A 21,847-nucleotide genomic window follows, 5' to 3' on the forward strand; every position below is an offset into this window, starting at 1 on the left:
AAAACCATTCTTGTTGGAATCAGTTTTAATTGAAACAAGTGTTTTAAAATAACAAAAGTTTTCTGCTGCACTAATTCACCGCCCCTCTTAGTGCCGCTCTTGATCCTAACAATTGGTATCAGAGCAAGGTTCACTCTCATTTGGTTTTAAACCCAAGAGAGATAGTATTTACCGACAACCTAAAGGGTCATTCAATTACACGTCCGCCCATGTTTAATGGGACAGATTACATATATTGGAATATTAGACTAAGGATCTTCCTAATTTGAATGGGTTTTGAGCTTTGGAACATTGTCGAAAATGGTTTTCAAAAGTCTTCTCTTCCAATGAACAATTAGAACAAGTTGGAGAAGAAGACTTTGATTTTAAATGCCAAGGCTATGAATGCTTTGTTTTGTGCATTAGATACAAATGAGTTTAATCGAGTATCAATTTGTGAAACGACTTTTTACATTTGGCACACACTTAAAGTGACTCATGAAGGCACTAGTAGAGTGAAGGAGTAAAAAATTAATCTTTTAGTGCATTCTTACGAGTTGTTTCGAATGAAACCGAGTGAGACCATTGGAAACATGTACACCCGATTTATGGATGTCGTCAATGGTCTAAAAGGACTTGGTAAATGTTTCTTGGATTTTGAACTCATTAATAAGATTTTAAGATCCTTTCCAAAAAGTTGGGATCCTAAAGTAACGACCATTCAAGAGGCCAAAGATCTAAATAATTTTCATCTTGAAGAACTAATTGGGTCACTAATGACCTATGAAATGACATATAAAGCTCCTGAAGAGCTTGAGGACACCCTTCCAAAGAATAGAAATGACATAGCACTGAGAACACAAGAAGACCACTTGAAAGAAAACTCAAGTAATGAGGACTTTGATGATGACTTGACACTCTTAACAAAGAAGTTCAAAAGATTCATAAAAGAAATAAATTTAAAAATGATACTAAAAATAAATTTGAACCTAAAAAAGAATAAGTGATATGTTGTGAATACAAGAAGTCAGGACACTTCAAGAGTGAATACCTCCAAGCAAAGAGGAGGCAACCAAAGAAGAAGGCACTCGAAGCTACATGGGATGACTCAAGTGCTTCCGAAGAAGAGGAGCCAACCAACACTGAGCAAGTTGCTCACTATGAACTAATGACTATTGGAGATAAGGTAACAAGTTCATTAGACACAAATTTAACTTTCAATGAGCTTTCAAGTGCTTTTTATTAATTATTTGATGAATGTAGAATTTTTTAAAAGTATAATTCTTTAAAAAAGGAACATGCTTCTCTTATTAGCAATTTTGATAGAGTCAAGTACATATATTTCACCCCAAAATAAATGTAATTTTTGTTACAAATTTGAACATATAGCTTATCATTGTCCATTTAAGAAGTGTAGTCTACACAAGTTGATTTGGGTTCCTAAAGGAACCGTAAAGAATTCTATGCAAAATGATAAATTAAACCGATCGATTTTTGAGGCACCCAAGGTCAAATGGGTACCTAAACATCATCATCTTTTGTAAAAACGTATGCCATCATAAGCTAGGAGCAAGAGATGATACTTTGATTTTGAATGCTCAAGACTTAACCAAAGATCCAAAATAACTCATAAAGCTCTCTAGCCAAAATAATAAAATGGGGATCATAAGAACTAAAATTGTTAGTTATAAAATAATACTTATAAGATCATGATGCAATAATTATTTAAAATCTCGTGTGATAAACACTTGATCTTGATCTCTTAAACTTGAAAATTCTTATGCACAAGTTCCCTTTCTAACTTCTTTTGGATTTCTAAATTTCTAGGATACAATCCCTCATAATTTTTTTTTCAGATCGAATTCTATCTAACAAGATCATGAATGTGTTAAATTTTCGCTTTCGGACTTTTTTGATCACTCATTTTAATCATGTTCTTATAGTGTGCGCAATGAGCCATATGCATTTTTCCATACGAGTTTTTACAATATTTGCATACAAATGATGAATCATGAACTTATAGTATATATTTTTATGAGTTTTGACGAGTTGATATGAATCATCTGTATTTATGAGTTCTATATGAGGTTTAGATATTAATCATTGTGATGAATCGTTGCGTCAATATGAATCATGCACGTGTGGTATGCATTTGTGTGTTGACATGAATCCACTCCCCTTATGTTACATTTTGATATGAATATGAATGAGTAAATTTTGTGAGCAGTGTTCACTGCCTGTAGGCGGTGGCACCGCCCCGACTGGCGGTAGCACCGCCCAGCTGGAACCTATTGTAGGCGGTAGCACCGCCAGCAAACAAGTGTTGTAGGCAGTAGCACTGCCCAGCCAGTGGTGCCACCGCCTGCAACCTACCCCTTTATAAATCCAAGCTAGGGTCGGCGGTAGAATTGACCCCAACTCATTCTCCACTCCCCCAAATAGCTCCAAACCCCCTTTGAACACCATTCTCTCCCTCTAGCTGTCCAAAAAAAAAAATTCATATTTCCTACTAGATCAAGGATCAATCTCCTACATCCTCTTGAAGATCACAACTAAGGTATTCTCTAAATAATATTGATTTCTCTTTTGTATTATCTACTCTTGCTCATTATCTATCTTCACATAGCAGTGTTTATGAGTTCTAGAAGATCCTCTAGAGACAAAGGGAAGAGGAGATTAGAAGAAAATTATGACCCTACTTTTCGATTCTAATCAACATGCCCTAAAATTTTTATCTATAGAATCTAGACATGTTCATAAGGGAAAATATATTGATTTAGACGAATTAAGTGATTTGGAACCTATTCAATGGTTTACAAATCTAAACATTCTCTCAATTCTTCAAATAAGTGAACCTATCTACCATAGACTTGTTAGGCTATTTTACAATAATTTACATGTAGATGAAGAAGAAAGGGTATCTACCTATCTATTAGGACATCATATATCTATTACAGATAGATCAATTTGTGACATCATAGGAATCCTGGTAAAAAAAAAGGGTATTATTTTAGAAGACAATGGGATGATGAAACAGTTGGGACCACTTAAGTTGATACCTTAGGAATAATTTTTGGCAATCCTAACTTAACGATACTTCCAAAAAGTTATGAACATTTACTACATTTAAGCATCAAAATACTTCATCACATCCTAATAAGTATCATTCTCCTAAAGTAATATCATCATGATGAAGTAAGCCAAATGGAACTAGGTACCATGTATTGGATTATGAAGGGACTTAATTTGGGGGCAACTGGCCCTAAGTTATGTTGGTTTGGGTCGGATTCAAGGCCCAATCATGACCCTAAATTCTCAACCGACGGTGGCACTGCTTGGGAGACTCGATCTCCCAGGAATTCTAGGTGGTGGTACCGCCCTTATCAGGCGTTGGCACCGCCGATAGTTATTGCTGCCATCGATGGTACCGCCCTTGTTTGGCGGTGGTATCACTAGAGCTCAGTCTCCGAGCTCTGTCAGGCGGTGGTACCACCTAGACTAAGTGGTAGTATCGCCCAGATTAAGCGGTAGTACCGCTCAGTGTCAGGTGTCAAGTGGTAGTACCGCCCAATAATGGCGGTGGTACCGCTAGGACCCCGGAAATCTAGGATTAGACACTTTTTGGCTTCATTTTTGAAGTCATTGGGGCCTATAAAAATCTCACCCTTATCTATATAAAAGGGCATGAAACCTATTGGCTTAATCTTGAATTCTTGAGTCTTAAAGTATTGTAAAAGTTAGAGTTCTCCTCCTTCATCTCTTAGCCTTGTAATTATCTAAGAAAGAGGAGTGAGACTTGTAAGGGTTTATCTCCTAAACTTGGGAAAAGGAAAAAGTGCCGTAAAGAGGTGTTCGGTCTTTACCTAGTGAAGGAAGGTCTTTAGTGGATGCTGGTGACCTCATCGAAGGAGGAATCCGAAAGAGGATGTAAGTCACATTGACCGAACCACTCTAAAACTCGATTTATATTTACTTTAAGCAACCTTTTTTTATAGCAAACTACCTCTCCTCCTTATTTTGCTTTAACTATGTTTATATACGCTTTCAAGTAAATACCTTCCGAGATCGGCTTTAATCGTACGAAGACTTTATGAAATTGATACTTTTTATTTATGCAATTTACATTACTGCAAATCACATTAGTTTCTCTTGTATTTTCACGAAAGCTTTCAAGTTTAAATTCTTTCTGAAATGGATTGAATTGAAACTATTTTCATCAGAATTAGTTTTAATCGAAACAAGTTTTTTGAAATAACGAAAGTTTTTTGTTGCACTAATTCACCCTCTCTTTTAGTGCCGCTCTTGATCCTAACATATTGATCTCAACAAAACCTATCCGAAGGATACCTATTCTCTCCCTCAAATCAATTAACTGGTGGATGCCGTCACAAGCTTCTTACTTTTATGGATGTATTCTTGAACCTCCGCCTTCGTTGCGTCTAGCGCCTCCTTTGCCGATTGGGCCTCCATCTTCACTGTGTCTAGTGCCTCCTTTACTTCCATCTTCATCAAGTCTAGCTCCCAAGTAATTCACAACATCTCATCCTCCATCATCTGGTTGTTCCCTCGGACTTCCTTCAACTGCTTAGCGAAGCTAGCTAGGTGTCATTCTACATCTGCCAACTCTGTCACCAGAGCCTCCACCTTAGTGGCAGCAACATGGGACAATCCCTTCTTCAAATTCTTAACCTCAGCCTAGAGGTCATCAATCATTAAAGCACCGACGTCTCAGACTCGGTTGATGAAAGCCATCACATAGTGATGATGCTACAAACTAAGAACGAGTTAGCATCAGGGAAAAGTTAAAGGAGCCCGGCATGAGATGACTCACCACCACTTCATTACTAAAGAATGTGTTAATCAAGACTTTTGAGGGAGAACAGTAGATCTGCTTTGCCATCCTCGGGTATAGCGATCTGCGACAATATTGTTTCGTAGCCACACCCTCGCCTCATACCTTCTGCACACACTTGAGGCCCTCATAATGAGGCTTTAATGAAGTGTTGAGGGGCATCGGAAATATCACCCATTTGCAATGCCATGAATGGCAAGGATTTCCCTCTCCATAAGTCTCGTATCGATCATAGCCTCCCCGACCACATGTCGGCGCTGTTGGGGAGCCTCCCGGCTCTCGAGCTGAACTCTTAAATGTAGGACCTCAGTCGCTTATGGGTGCCATAGGAGAGGGTGGGACCCTCTATGCGAGGGTCTTGTGTTTTTTCTTGGGTCGCTCGGCCCTATTGTCGGGACCCGATCGAGGTGGATCAACAGCTTTGCCCGGTCACCTTTGGGATCGTGCATGGCTCCTTAACACCTAATGTCAAAAGAACTATTTCTCTTATGAATCAAGAGAATACCTTATGGGTAAAAATGCTAAGTATAAGGTGGTTCAATCTTGGTTTAAAGATCAACTTCGACTCACGTAATCAAATCAAATCACTAAGTTAGATCATACATCTACTTAGATCTGTGATAGATCTGCTAACATTTGGAAATCATAGATCTACTAATATCTGTAAAGAACTCTGGATTGACAATATACTAACTTCTTACTTGGCCTACATACATTAACACGACTGAAATTAGGAATTTTGACATTGAGGCTGATTTAATTGGGGATCAACATTGGATCGTACATGTCATTAATATACTTTTTCACCCTGAATCAGTGAGCTAGATTTTAGAATCCACACCTTTCTCTAGAGCCCAATGAGGATAAATAGATTTGGAACCTTTCCCTGGCCAGTTCTAAGAATGCCTATAACATGATTAGTAGATAAAACTTTTCTAAGGAGGAATCTTGGACGGGTTGGAAGGCAGTGTGGAAGTTAAATACCCCTAAATTTAAAATATTTCTTTGAAAATGGATATGGAGAAGGCTTCCCACCTATTATTCTTTGTCCAGTTTGTCACCTCCATAATGACTCTTTAAAATATGTCTTTTCTGAATGCTATTTTGCAATGGATTTTTTTTAAACAATCAGTTGTACTTAACTTGCTTTTTTTATTTTTTTAATACTTGGTGAGAAGGAGATTGATTGGCTTGTCAATTAAGGTGTCTTGTTGCTAAATCTTCAGAACAACTCCCATTTTCGTAACCACTGTCAAGATTTTCTTATTTAGATTAAAGTTATGATTGTGAGGGGCATTCTGAGAGCTGTAGACTGGGGAGCAATTTGGATGTTCTGCTATAGACAGAATTAAAGGATTAGTCCTTTAATGTGATGGGTCTTTTACTCGACATATATTATAAGGGATGAAAGAGGGAAAATTCTTTGATGCCAAGGAGGCTTTGGACTTTGTCACTAGATTTAGGACATTAGAACACTACCAGCAAGGGTTAATGCGATTTAGGACATTAGAACACTATTATAGTAGGAGATATCGATCAGTTTTTGCTGAAGCTCTTAATATTTTGTATTCGAGTTATTTAGATCCTATTTAATGGATCTTTCATGAAGTTTGGGACGATTTCCTAGAAAGGTCATTATTAAAATAACAAAAGTACATAAAACAATTCTTTAAGATATATATATATATATATATATATATATTTACCTATATGAATCATTAAATTATATAAATTTAACCTTTTAAGGACTAAAATCAGTAAAAAACTATTTAAAAAGCTAAAAGTAAAAATTGATGGTAATCTAAACATTTCAAATTTATTTTGAAGATTTTTAAATATTTAAAAATATTAGAATTTTAATATTATTTTAAATATATAAATATTATTATTATTATTATTATTATAATATTGTTTTATGTTATGTTTAATAAAGGATTTTTTGGAAAATTCGTCCTTTATCTTATATATATATATATATATATATATATATATATATATATATATATATATATATATATACCACCGAAAGGCTCGAGTATTTTGATCCGCTCCATTCGGGGAAGAGAAAGAGTCATGGAGTCGCCGGAGTGCCCGGTTTGTCTGGAGCCGTACGACGAGAGGTCCACGGTGCCCCGTGTCCTCGCCTGCGGCCACTCCGTCTGCGAGCAGTGCATCGCCGCCCTACCCACGCCGCTCTCCGCTCTCCCCGATGCCGTCCGCTGCCCCGCCTGCAACCAGGTCGTCCCCTTCCCCCGTTCCCTCGGCTACGATGCGCTTCCCAAAAACATCGACCTTCTCCGCCTCATCTCTTCCTCCTCTTCTCACCCTCTGTTCCCTTCTTCCGCGTCCGATGCCAAATCCAAACCGTCTTCTGCTCTGCAGTTTTCCCCCCTGTCCGGGGACCAACGCCTCCTCTACTCTACCTGGAAATATACAATCTTGCCTCCGGACGCCATCTCTCCCGTTCCCGCTGAAGGTACAACGGCCGAGCTTTTGGTGGCAACCATGTCCTCGCCTCTCGGCGGTCCCTGGTTCTCGTCCACGAATCAGCTCGTGAGTCTTCTGCCAATCGTTACGGCCTCGTCTTCGTCTAAAGAACCTGGATGGTTTCGTCTCAGTTACACGGCGAGCGTGGTGGAGGCTATGCATGAATTGGGAGATCGGGTGAGAGACGAACTGCGTTTTCTTGCGGAGGCCACCTGGAAGGAAAGACGGGGCCTTTGTAGGGTTTACGGGTTCTGGATGAACCCGGAAAAAGAAAGATCTAATCTTTACTTGGTTTCTGAAAGCTTTGATCGAACCCTTTCAGATGTTTTGAAAAAGAAGAGGAAGCTTATTTTATCTGGAGGGAGTGTTGAGAACTTTCTTGCATTTGGGAAGACGAGTTTGGACCTATGTGAAGCAGTGATGGGTTTGCACTCGCAGGGCATCATCTGTGGTTGCTTGATGCCTTCCTGCATCTGTTTCGATGAGTCTGGACATTGCCTTATTGATTTAAACAAAGTTTTGCTAACAGGAAGGCAAATTTGGCAAGCTGTCAGTTCTTGTGCACCCAATGGAGGAGGGGATAACTATGGTGAGGCCGAGAACCAAGTGTTTATAAGCCCTGAAGTACTTCTTCAGGTGTATGATGAGGATGCCAGCAATTGTGGATTTAAAGGTGCTCTTGGATATGGCTCGGATGTGTGGTCATTGGCCTGCATCTTAGTCATACTTGTTACTGGTGATGAGTTGCCTGCAACACAGGTACTCAACGGTTGGTTTTGTGTCTTTGATAAAGGGAAACACGAGAATTTTGTTGAATCATATGATGCATGGAAGGTTATAGTGGTCTCTAAGTTGGAAATGTTTTTGCTGGGCACTCAATTTGAACCGTTGCTTCATATTCTCACGTCATGTTTGAGTTATGAGGTGCAAAACCGGCCTCAAGTATATGATATTTGGCACTGCATTCAGCGTCCTTTTGTAGAAAATTTTCTTTATGATCTTCATCCTTGGGATGGACTTGTAGCAAAAGATACTTTCTTATGCTGCTTAGTTCTTGGGAATTTGTTTTCCTTACATAAAAATTCCCCAAATGTTTCCCCAAGGGAAGTGAACTCAAGTGTTTCTAAGAATGTTTCAGATGTTGCAATGATAGGGAGAAATGTTTCCGATGGGGAGCATTTGCAGCAGGAGAAAATTGATGGAGACTTTGTCAAAGGGCTGTATGGAGGTCACTTGAAATCTGTGTCTCTTCAGGGCCACAAGGATTGTGTAACTGGGTTGGCTATTGGAGGTACAAACAAAATTTTCTACTGTTAAAAGTTCGATATTGTACTGGTTTTATGTTTGTTTTCTTTTGTTACACCATATGCTTCTTACTCAGTATATATAATGTACCCTCTTCTTGTTATAAACTCTATTTTTCTGCTTGAGATTTGAGGTAATCTTTTTCTAGTCATGTTTTGCTAGTTTTCTATGATACTGAAGTTTAAAATTTATCTAATACATATCTTCCTTTTGAAGGGGGCTTTCTGTTTAGTTCTTCATTTGACAAGACAATCAATGTGTGGTCCTTGCAGGTAACTCCTTGCATGGCACATTTTCTACAGGCTGCTCAACCTATGATAGCATTATTGTATATTTACGTGATAGTCAATTGTTATCTGATAGAAATGCTTTATTCCTTTATTGGAAACCACGATTAGCTTCTCTATAATCTGTGCTAAATTCTTGTTGTTGTTCCTCTGATGCAATTATTAGTTGACAAATAACAGCATAATCATTCCACTGTAGAATGAGTTTAAAATGAATGCTGATCCTAATGCTAAACTTTCTCTCCTCTTCTATATTTTTCTGATTTTTTCATTGAATTTTAGATGCTTAGGAAATATACTTTGTTTCATCAGATCTAGGTTTTCAGTCAGATATCTCACAAAAATATGTTTTGGTTAGGATTTATTGCCAGGTTTAAGGATTGACATCAGGCTGATAGTCAATTGCGGAATTTATTATCTTAGAAGAAACCTTCTTGATCTCCATAGTTCTTAGAACTGACCCTATGATGATTTTTTTGATATGAAAAATAGTTGGAAGCAACTTTGAATTTGAAAATCCGTTAGTTTGCTCCTTGTCTAGAAAAGAAATAGTGAAATTGTTCTCGATAAAGCGGAAGAAAGCATGCTAATTTGCTTATTCTTTTTACCTTTTCTATTTTTTATATTAATAAACAATATGGAAGCACATTGTAGACCTTAGTTCAGACTAAGGAAACATAATTTAAAGCACTAACTAAAGGAATTGCGTTTCATTGAGTCCTTGTACCATTCTGAATTTATTGTTGGCTTTGAACTTTTAAAGACCCACAAGGATTTTAAATATGAGGCAAAAAAGTTAAATTGTCTTCTTATTGGAAGGGTCACTGAGTTATGATAAATGAGTATATGTAGCTTGTATGAACGAAAAAAGTTTCCTCAAGGGAACGAGTGAATATTTAGGTAATTTAGGACCTTTGATGAATTAAAAGAGCTCATTCTTGATTCTGGTAGGATCTGGATGCTTAGAATCATGAAGAGATGTAGGTAAATAATTAAAATATGTTAATGTGTTAATAAATAAATATATGCCTAATTGAAAATCCAGCACAAATTTGTTAAGGTTTGACATTAAAGATGAGGAGAGGAACATCAAAGTTTGTGTGAATATAGTGTGTTTCCTAGATTTAAGGAAAAAAATAAAGAATTTCAATCTCACCCATGCTATATAGATCGATCAGTTGAGCATTTAGGAAATATGTATAAATAGTTATTATAGTTGAGATGAATTTTTGTGGTTACTAAAAAATATAGTAAAAAATATTTTTCTTTTAAGAACAATTAATTGTAGTTATGGACCTTTTGGTAGGGGATAAAAGAAGGAAATTTTTTAATATGGTATGAAAGCTACAAAAGACATATTGATGCCCTCATTAGACGATGGAGTCAATTAGGGTTAGTGGTGCAAGGGGAGAGAGGAAGATCTAAGATAACCTTTTTAGAAATAATAAAAGAGACTGCTCTTATTTTAACTAGCAATGTCCTTTATAAAGCTCAATTGCAGGAACACATCAATGTAGCTTACCCCAATAGTTGGGACATTATAACGTGTTCTTCTTAATACCATGATTATATACTTGATTTTCTGGGATCCTGGATAATCCAGGTACAGATATCAGGGAATACGAGCTCAAGTATACATGTTATAAATGGAATATTTCTCTACAAATATTTGTTATATATTCAAATGTAACATGTTAAATCTTAACATCATATTATCTATTTCCCCATTCTTGGTTTTAGGTCTATTTTCCAAGTCTTACATGTCTTTCAACAATATGTTTTTCAACTTATTGACATATATATAGTATGGACATCATATGCATTGTTTGTTTCTTGTTCAATCAATTAATAACTCTGATGCTGAAGAAAATGGACACCCTTGTAATTCTTCTCTCCTTTATCTGTTATACTTTGTTGGTATTGTCAATTTTCCTTAAGGAGAATATGTTATCAATCTTCTTTATTTAAAATTTTTTGTTTGTGTCATGTAGGACTTTTCTCATTTTCAATCTTTAAAAGGCCACGAACACAGAGTGACGGCTTTACTTGTTTCGGATGATGGAAACAAGCCATTTTGCATAAGTGGTGACAGTGGAAGTGGTATTTTCCTTTGGAGCATTGGTCCATCTCTCGGTCAAGAGCCATGGAAGAAATGGTATGAGCATAATGATTGGCGTTATAGTGGCATTCACTGTTTGGCTGTTTCAGGAACAGGATACCTCTATAGTGGTAGTGGAGACAAGTCTATAAAAGCTTGGTCCATGCAGGTTTTATGCTTAGATCTACATTCTGATAAAGTTAATGTTAATCTTCATTTAGAACTTTAGTTATCTTCATCTTCTTCCAAAAAGCAACCTTTTGCATGTTAGATGTGTACCACTATAATTGGAAAGTAACCTTTGTATCTTACCCCTCTTCTTTCCAGGATTACTCCCTTTCATTCACCATGGTTGGCCATAAATCAACGGTATCTTCTTTGGCAGTTGCTAATGGTTTTCTTTATAGTGGAAGTTGGGATGGTACCATCAGATTATGGTGGCTCCATGACCACAGCCCCCTGGCAGTTTTAGGGGATGAGGCACCAGGAAATTCAACCCCTATTTTATCGCTTTCAGTCAAGAGCAATTTGCTTATTTCATCCCATGAAAATGGAGTTCTAAAGGTCAGTGCTGCTTACGTGTTCATTTAATTTTCCATTTCCTTTTAGTGAAAAATTGATACTATAATTTGGAACTTCTACTGTTGTAGTATATTCTAATAAAGTTGAACAGTGAATACTGTGATGTAGCCAAAACTCTGCCTTCGTATAACTGTAACAATTGGAAAATTATTATTACTTCACGTGATGATTTCTGCTGTGACTCCAATTGACTCTTGGAAAATCGACTATTTCACTTGTTATGGGAGTTCATGATACATTTACACCTATATTATCATTTCCTAAACAAACAAAAAAGATTACTTCTGAAATGAATAGATTGTGGATTTCCATGTGCTAAGCACAATCATTTGCAGTGGGCTGTCCTGCATTTGTTGTCAACTCTCCTAGTTCAGATCTTAAGATTAAAATGGTTCACAAGACATCATTTTTGCTGTTTCATTTTTCAATTTCATGAATCTGCATGCTAAAAATTTATGTCCTTATGGCATGTATGAGAAATCTGAGGAGAAATAGTGTGCTTGAAGAACAACAGACTTCCAACTCAAGCAAAAAGACAAACAAATCTGTTTAGCTATAAAGTTTGAGGTGGTTCACACAATTTACAATGAACACAATTAGAAAATAAGCCTGCCTCATGTTGGTTGTTAGGATTTTGCAGTTAGTTTGTAGATAGACAGTGGACAATGACAGTTTTGTTTAATTTTTTTCTTGAGTTGGAAGTCTGTTGTTCTTCAAGTACACTATTGCTTTTCAGATTTCTCATACATGTCATAAGGACACAAATTTTTAGCATGCAGGTTCATGAAATTGACAAATGGAACTGCAAAAATGATGTATTGTGAACCATTTTAATTTTAAGATCAGAACTAGTAGAACTTTTATGTTTCCTTTATGTGCTTTGTCATCACATTGTCATATGGCCATACCATTTTGGTCATTCTTCCTTATCGTCTGTGTGAAGGTAAATGAAAAGATTGTGTTGACTCATGAGGTATTTAGTTCTCATGAAAGTTTTGCTTGTTTTTTATTCATCTTGTACTTCTTAGGAGTTACTGATATTTTCTCTGCTCCTTATTGGAAACTGGACTGCTGCTCTTTAACATTGTCCACCATAGAATTATGCTTTTTGTCCATGCACTTGCATGCCTGTCTTTGTGCTTATTTATAGTTCTTTGTGCTCATTTTCAATTGGTCGTAATCATTAAGGATTAGGCATTCTAGTAACTGATGTCATCAGGTGTGGAGTAATGATGTGCTTGTAAAATCGGAGCAAATTCAGGATGGTGCAATTTTTGCACTTTACATTGACAGAGGTTCAATTTTCGCTGGAGGATGGGATAAAACTATCCACATACAGGTCTGTGTTTTGTCACTTGATGTTACTTGTATAGAAATTTTGGATAAAATCTCTCTTTTAACTAGTGAATTAATGAGTATATGCAATAGTTATGAATTTGTGTATTAAAAGTTCTATGGCAGTAAAATCTCTGTTTTAAACTGAGAATGAATCAATCAGTGTATGTCATAGTTCCTGAATTTGTTTATTGAAAGTATTATTGCAATACATACAGGAGTTGTCAGAAAATGAACTAGACGCAGACATTGGTACTATTGCTTCCATCAATTGTGACTCAGTTATAACTTCTCTTTTGTACTGGCACGGGAGACTTTTTGCAGGATTCTCCAATAAGGAAATCAAGGTATATATCATTTTTTATTTAGTTTTATTTTCTTGCTGTCTGTGTTTCTTCTTTTGAACATGTCACAAACTGATTTATCTTATCACCTGAAAATTGATTAATCAATTTGCTTTCTTTAAGTTCTCTAGAATTCACAAATCGTTCTTTTGTAGAGCTTAGGAGAGTGAAAATATGAGAAAAAATGAGTTTGAGGTAGTTTAAGAGAGTGTGAGAGTGAAATGAAGTGAAATAGGGGGGAGGATGAGTTTAAAAACCCGTGAGAAAGGGCTCCAATGGTCAATTTGATCATTGGAGCACTGTTGCAGGTCGGTAACGATCGAAATTTTGACCGTCACTATCCGATACAACCCCGTATTGTTTGATACGGGGCTATATCAAGCGTTCCGCCCGATAGGGGTGGTCTGCATATCGGTCTGCTGGCGGATCGGTGCGTACCGTCTGGTACAGGCAGTATCATTCGAAATTTAGAACCTTGGTTTAATGTATTATGCTGATGTTCCCACCAATAGGAACTAATGATGCATAGTCCTGCATCAAAGATGTCCAATGAGATGAATTGTTATATATGACCATGGATACTTTTAATGTTTTGAGTTTAAATAATTTTGGTTTATAGAACATTGTGGGTTATTGAATCAGCAGCTACTTGGTGAAAACCAATGGTGTTAGAGTAACCATGCTGCCATTTAAGTTAGCTAACATTGGCCAAGATGCAGGTTATCTCAATTCACTGAGATGGAACCACCATAGGAAGGATACAACTGGATTTTGAATTATTAGACAAAGACATTATACCTTTTGTGAAGAAGATTGCAACACACGATAAATCCACATATGTCAATGTTAGGTTGAATTGGTAATAGGAAAAGAAAAAGCATGTGTGATGCAAAAAAATAATAATATAACTTTGGATATAAATAAAACATAAATCATCAATAAAGAGGCAATTAATAATAATAAGGCTTTTAATTTCGGGTACTGGACCCATGCTTGTCTATGGTTGAACTGATATGGGTCTAGTCTATTCTGTTGTACTGATACATGGTATGATAGAATATACCAAGGTATTGCTGGAGGAGGTCGAGGGGGGACAAGGAAGAGGGAGGAGATTTATTAGCGCAAGCTTTCACAAACCTAGTTGGTTTTACCAAGCCCCATACTAACTTATGTGGTATCCGGTTATCTACCCTCAAAATGGTTAACCTTCCTATAACCTTGTGCAGTCCATAGAGACTTACAAGGAAATGATGATTTAGTGGGGCGAATTTTTAAATAAACATCTTATTTAAAATATAAAGATGGACTTCGTTATACAAATATGGACTTCGTAAGCTTTGAACGGTTGGGTGACAACGGTCCAAAGAAGTCTACCATGCACAAAGTTCAAGACATTTAAGGCTTGCCTCCATAGTTCAAGTTTATAATTAACTCCACTTAGGCTCTTATCAACTAAAGACAATATCATCATCAAATTAATATACACTATGAAGGTCTATCATGTAAGTGACTAGTAAATTTATCCATTATCAATGTAAAAAGATAGAGACTTAATGTAGATCCTTAATGTAATTCTATGCTAATAGGAAACTCACTAGACAGTCCCTATAAGCTTAACACTAGTAGCTACATTATTATATATTTCTTTAATAGCATTAATATAATTAATGGATACACCTTTCTTTTCTAAAACCTACCATGATAAATATCTGGGAACCCTATCATAGGTTTTCTTTAAGTCAATAAAAATCGTATGCAAATCTTTATTTTTCTTCCTATGCTTTTTCATTAATTATATTAATAAATAAATAGCTTTTATGGTTGATCTTCCAGGCATAAAATCAAATTGATTTTCAACGATATTTGTTTCAAGCCTTATTTTATTTTCGATAACTTTTCCTCAAAATTTCATAGTATGACTAATGATTTTAATTCCTCTATAATTTGAATAATTTTATATGTTACCCTTATTTTTGTAAATTGGCACCAAATTTTTTTTCTCCCACTATTTTAAAAACATATGATTATTAAATCTACCACTAATATTAAATCTATGATTTAATATAATATCATAGATTTATTAAATATATTAAATCTACCACTAATATCAATTGGAGGGGCCCTTTAAATCTATGATTATTAAATCTACCACTAATATTTATCATTAAATTAATAACTATGTGGAATATTTATTAAATAATTTATAAAAATAACTTTTTCATCTTTCTTTAATCTTGTTATCATTAAAAAGTATTATTTGATCTTCGCCTTTAATGCATCTAATATTACCTAAATCTTTACACTTTCTTTCTCTAGCTTTAACACGATCCACAAATATCTAAAAACTTGATTCTCCAAACTTTCGCTAGGTATAACTTTACAATTCTTACATATAACTTTATCCAACTTTTTAGTGAAAAAAGTCTATTTCACTATAGTTGTGACCACTATTATAGGTACTCAAATATTTATCTCTTTTCTTGAAGTAAGTATTTACATTCTAAGATTATATAAGGTGGCAAAATCCAAAATTATACGACCCTCTTTATCTCTCTCCATAACCAATGCCCCATGCACCCCTTTAAATTTATCATAGGTTTTTCCTGTATGACCATTCAAATCTCCTCTACTCGTAAGTTTTTGTTTATAGGTATTCCTCGAATGATATCATCAAAATTTTCTTAAAGTTATCTTTTGGTTTGGTTATCTAGTCCAACTTGAGAGGCATAAATACTTATAACATTCAAAACCTCTTCTCCTAAGACAAATTTTATAATTATAATTATATCTCTAACGTTGTTCTTAAGATCCTTAAGAATATCAATTCTTATACCATTTTTGTGTTTTAACTTTTCCTCTATACCAAATTTTAAATATGCACTATCAATATAGCTAGATTTTCTCCTACCCACCTAGTTTCTTCTTAATAAATAATATTTATTTTCTTTTAGTCATAGTTTCTAACAAGTCTAGTTCGTTAAAGTGTTTCTGTATTCAAAGTTGTTAACCTAATCCTTTATTCGTGGATAAACTTCTTTACTCGCATTGGTTCAAAAGAATGAGAGAATTCTTACTTTGCATATTTGGATGCTGATATGATGTTTTGCTTTTGGGCATCCTAGCCCACCGTTTGCAATTCAGGACACCTAGGTGGTGAAGATATATCACGTCACTTATAAGTGACCACGTAGTCCTATACTGAAATCGATTAAGATCATATTCCTGAAATTTGACTTTTACGCATGCTCTCAGTGACCTCATGCAATCCTCCAACATTTTCATCTGTTCTTAGGAGTGACATTGATGGTGTTGAAAACCAATGTAGAATAATAAAAAAAAATAATTAAATATTTGCTGAAAATAATATTAAGATAGATGTCAAAACCACTGTTTTCTCTGTCCTGCTGCTTTGCACCTCTCTCTAGCCTTTGCTGAACCACATGGTGGGTCCTACAGGGTTGACAATTCCTGTGTTGGCTGGATAAAGCTGTCTTTGGATCTGGCTGAAACTGAGCAAGTTGGACTGGATTGTTAATGCCCAAATAAAGTCTGCAGACCCCAATCCTAACCTGTTTAGGACTTGACAGTCCCCAATTCAGATGTTCCAGCCCTTTTTTCCATCTCGACTAAAGGAATTGATTTTGTAGTTGACTGAGTCTTCAATCCATTATAATTTAGAGCGGCTGCTAGTGTTTAACACCTATTGTACGTTAGATTTCGTTTTGTAATAGGGAGTTACCTCCAATCCCTTCCAAAACATCACAGCTGCTGTCCCATCCATATTCAACCTGATTATGTGCATCCTGAGGTGTTGTCTTCACTCGCTTGGGCCCCAGATCGGACCAAATTATCTTGTGACAATACTGAGGCTGCCATTACATCCAGATAGGGTCCTATCAGCTATTTATTGAGGCTGAATATGGCCAGAGGTCGGTGGCCTAACATTGAGTCTGTTTTGGGTCTGTAGCAGCTCGGTATTGCTTTGAGTTTAGCTGAAAGTGACCATTGAACAATCCCATTTTGTTGATATTATTCTACCTTGCTAGGATAGATGACAAGCTCCTAGAGGTGATGAAAACTATCTTTGAAATACAGTAACCAAAAGAACTAGGTCTAGTATCCCTTTTATTTATGCATTATTGATAAGATCGTTGGGCAATTTACCGAAAAAAGCCCCTAGTGATGGGTTTTTACCAGATGATGCCCCCATATTTGGCTTTTACCAAGGGCATCTCTTTTTTGTGCTTTGACCAAAATACCCTCAATGAAATTATAAAAAGATAGTGATTGTCCTTTGACTAGGTTTGACTTGGTTTTTTAGGACTGAACCAGTTTTATTGAGATGAACCAAACCATACTAGTTCAACTAAACTCTAACTATTCAATTTGATTTAATTAAGCCCTAGATTATCTCTTGATTTTCCCAAACGACCCCCCACCTCCACCACCTCCTCCTCCCACTCCACCACCACCTCCACCGCCTCCTCCTCCCACTCCACCTCCTCACCCTCTCCCCCTTGGCTTCCTCCTCCCCCTCCTCCCACTCCACCAATGCCTCCTCCTCCTACCCCACCTCTACTGTCACCTTCTCCCACTCCGTCGCCTTCTCCCCATCCCCCCTAGATTCCTCCACCTTTGCCTCCTTTCACTCCCCCTCTCCCTTATCCACCTACCTCCTCTTCCAATTCTCCTTTTCCTTTTACTCCTCTTCCACTTCTCCCTCCCCTCCTCTTTTGCCTCCTCTTCACAATTTATCTAGAAAAATCATTATGCTCGAGTTATACTCATTTACAGAACATATTAAAAAAAATTATTTTTTATATAAAATTATCCTAAATTTATCGTAAAACTAAAAAACTCGAGTTATTCTAAAAATATATTAATTTTTATATAAATTATTCTAAACGACCAAGAAAAGTCATTATGCTCTTAAGTTACACTCATTCAGAGAACATACTAAAAAATATATTAGTTTCTATATAAAATTATTCTAAATTAATCATAAAACTAAAAACTCAAGTTATCCTCAAAATATATTAATTTTTATATACAATTGTCCTAAATTATCGAAAAAAGCCATTACACTCATTCATATAGCATGTTAAAAAAGATATTAATTTCTATATAAAATCATCCTAAATTCATCGTAAAACTAGTCATAAAATCCTACATTTCCTATTTCCTATATTGATTTAGTTACACTCGAAATTGAAATAGTTAAACTCGATTACCTAACCTATTTTAAAATTAATAATTTTTTATTTTTGGAAAATTTTAGGATAATTAATTATTAAAACTTTAAGAACTCTACTAGAATATGATTCTAACAAAAATTATAATATATATTTTTATTTATGATTAATTTAAAATAAGTTTGTATAAAAATTAATATATTTTTAATAGGTTCTATGAACGAGTGTAACTCGATTGTAACATGAGTGCAACTTGAATATAAGGGATCCGACCTGACTCGATCCGAAGTGATCCAACCTGAATCAATCTAATCTGGACTGAGCTGGCTTGTGGATTGGTTAGGCTTGAAATAACTTGGTTCAAGGACATTATTGGGATTTTTGAAAAAGGGGCACCCCCTTGTTAAAACCAAATATGGGAGCACCATCTGGTAAAAGCCCATTACTAGAGACCTTTTTCAGAAAATTGCCCAAGATCTTTTACTTCAGATATTATTCTATCAACTGATAAAAGTTGACTTTCTTGTCATTATAGTGAAGCAAATTTATTGATGGCAGAAACATATGGTTTATAAATATGATAGGAAAATACCTTCTACAAGATCAAGAATATTTCTAGGACCATTATGATTTGGTAGCCTTGTCGCATTTCTTAAATCTTCTATAAAAGGTGACTATAGGTTGTTCACCTGGTAGGTTTATTCTTTCATTTGCAAAATCATATTCTTGTCTCTTTTGAACGTAAATATATATTTTTATATATTTAATGATTCTGTGCTTCTAAATTCCTAACCTGTTTATGTCCTTATCTGATGATTTGGTTGGATTTTAGGGACTTGCATAAACATTTTAGAGCATTTTTGAATGAAATTGTAGCATATATTAATTAGGGGGCATGGATATGTAGTTTATCTTAGTTAACCTATCAGAAGTTAATTGAGTTTCCTTCACTGATCAATGTATAGACTGTGCATTTAAATATCCATCTTATGGCATATTAAAATATTTGTTTGCCAACTGATAGATATGGATTACAACTTCATGTTCTCCATAAAATGTGAGACAATAATTCTTGAAGAAGAATTAATTCAGAAGTAAACCTCTGTTGATATCCTAAAAATATGATGTCAAAAATCTAGTTTGTACTCCCCGCAGTGTGCCATTTCAGTCTTTTAACTATTCCTAGTATTGTCCTGGGAACCATCTATTCATTAGGATTCCATTCTTTGGTTGTATCATGGACACTTTGGTAGGTGGTAGTACTGATGCTTAACCTTCTAAAGATTAAGATAAACTAGATTTTACCATCATTTTGGCCAATTTTTCTTGGACACGGAAAATAGTTGCATTTTATTTGATCTTGATTTATTAAGATGATAAAAATGTGCTTGTTTTACATCTAAAATGCTTTATTAAACTGGTTGCATCAACAAAGATTTCTACTTATAATTGTCCTCTTTTCTATGTGAACAATTTGTGAATCTTTTTCCATATATGAAAATGAATACACAAGCAACTAGATTCTGATTCTGAATCTTTCTTAATGAAGCTCTTTTCTTCTAAGTATTATACTCGAGTCTGCTGAGATAATAACACTATAGAGTCTTCTTGATTTCACCAGGTGTACTACAATCCTATATGATGATCGAATTATCTGATCTGCCTCAACAATTTTGTTAAGTGCGTGCTTGCTAAGACATGAACACACAAAAAAGTATATCACATACTAGTGTACATTTTGTATACCAGAAGGTTTATACCTCCTATTGGTGGCGAACCATTAAATGGTTTGTTTTCTCTCTTGTAAATAATAATAGAGTTTACTCTAAATATTCGATGCTCCTGGAAAGCAGATGTTTGTCGAAATGTTACACTTCAGGGTATCAAGTGCATGGCTTACATAAGATCATACTGGTTCTGTCCAATTTCTGCTGCTGTTGGTGTTATCACAACATACAACCATTGATAGGTTTCAGGAGTCCATTTCATCCGTGGAATTCATATATCAGATGACCAAGTGCTGATTTACTTGGACACCACTGATCTGGTTGATTCTGAATTTGGTAATGCTTGTGAAAGACAAGGATTGTGACTATCAGCAGTCATTTAGGGATCAGATATGATTTCTTGACTGTTGTATGATCAGGTGGAAGCTTCTTAATTGAAAATTTAGACTTAAAGACCTTTTCGACAGGGAAACATGAATGGAACTGAACCATTCAAATCATCTGGTATCATGATTGCTGCCGTCACCGTGAGGGAAAATTGACCTTGAGATCTTTGAAACGAATAAGTTTGTATATGGTTTGCATTTTGCAGAATGCTGTAGCATTTACTGGATATGAAGGAGACCCTGCATGGGATGGCATGACAAAGCTAAAGGAAGGACATCAAGAGCACCAAGTTTATGCGAGGAATGCGAATTAATGGAAGATAACTTAGAACCTCATTTTAAGGTGTGTAAGGTTATTATATTTTTTTTCACTGAAGAGTTTTATGTCCGTCTAGTATAGATCATATCAAATCTTAGCATGATGTATATGAAGTCAGTTTAGTAGTGATTTAATGTCGTGAACTCAAGCTTCACATTATGCTCAAATATTAGGTTGATTTTGATACTAAATGTTACGATTTGAGTCCATGGAGCTAATTGATATATCAATTTCATTTGATTTAGTCAAAATGTTTAAGCTAAAGTTAATAGTAATACAATCATCACTCTCATAAGTTAATCTTATTCTTGTCTATTTTCGATGTGTGACTAATCGAGGGTGTTATAATTTTTCTCACTCAAAAGTTTGACATCCTCGTCAAGGTCTAGCATAAAGTCATATCAAACCCTAGCTTGGTGCATATGAGGTATAATTCAATGGTGGTTTTATCTCGTAACGAATCCTCTAATAAGTTTTTTGATATCAAATGTCATGATTCAAGTTTGTTGAGCTAATTAACTTATTAACTTTGTTTAACTTAAATCATTAACCAAAATACTTAAGTTAAAGTTAATGGCTCTATCTCGTAACGAATCCTCTAACGAGTTCTCTGATATCAAATATCATGATCCAAGTTTGATGAGCTAATTGACTTATTAACTTTGTTTAACTTAAATCATTAACAAAAAACTTAAGTCAAAGTTAATAATAATACACTCATTAGACTCTTATAAGTCATTCTTAGTTTTGTATACTTTTGATGTGTGTGAGACATAGCCCAATGGTGGCTCTACATTGTGACGAGTTCTTTGACGCTATCCACATATTGTTCTTTTTTACTTGAGCTCCTTTATCATGCCCAATTACTAGGTTGGTGTTAGGATCATTTTATTTTCTGAGTTTTTGAATAATGTTTATTAAATCTGTTTAGTTCAATTAGAGTCGAATAGAGGT

General features: G+C 35.4%; 1 protein-coding gene across 4 annotated transcripts; it reads left to right on the top strand.

The window, feature by feature from the left end:
• The first annotated feature begins 6,861 nt into the window (after positions 1 to 6,861).
• On the top strand, positions 6,862 to 21,126 carry LOC135629639 (uncharacterized). 4 transcript variants are annotated; one of them, XM_065137319.1, is made up of 7 exons: positions 6,862 to 8,609; positions 8,840 to 8,895; positions 10,902 to 11,207; positions 11,336 to 11,572; positions 12,810 to 12,929; positions 13,144 to 13,272; positions 20,781 to 21,126. In XM_065137319.1, exons 1-7 carry the CDS (start codon positions 6,905 to 6,907, stop codon positions 20,886 to 20,888), a joined length of 2,661 nt encoding a protein of 886 aa, XP_064993391.1. In that variant the 5' UTR covers positions 6,862 to 6,904; the 3' UTR covers positions 20,889 to 21,126. The 4 variants fall into 4 exon arrangements, with proteins under 4 accessions (XP_064993391.1, XP_064993392.1, XP_064993393.1 ...); XM_065137320.1 differs by having other exon boundaries at positions 10,902 to 11,177; positions 20,781 to 21,122; XM_065137321.1 differs by lacking the exon at positions 20,781 to 21,126 and adding an exon at positions 20,083 to 20,449.
• The last annotated feature ends 721 nt before the right edge of the window (positions 21,127 to 21,847 follow it).

The sequence above is a fragment of the Musa acuminata genome, chromosome BXJ3-1 (assembly GCF_036884655.1).
Source record: "Musa acuminata AAA Group cultivar baxijiao chromosome BXJ3-1, Cavendish_Baxijiao_AAA, whole genome shotgun sequence".
Classification (NCBI taxonomy): Eukaryota; Viridiplantae; Streptophyta; class Magnoliopsida; order Zingiberales; family Musaceae; genus Musa; species Musa acuminata.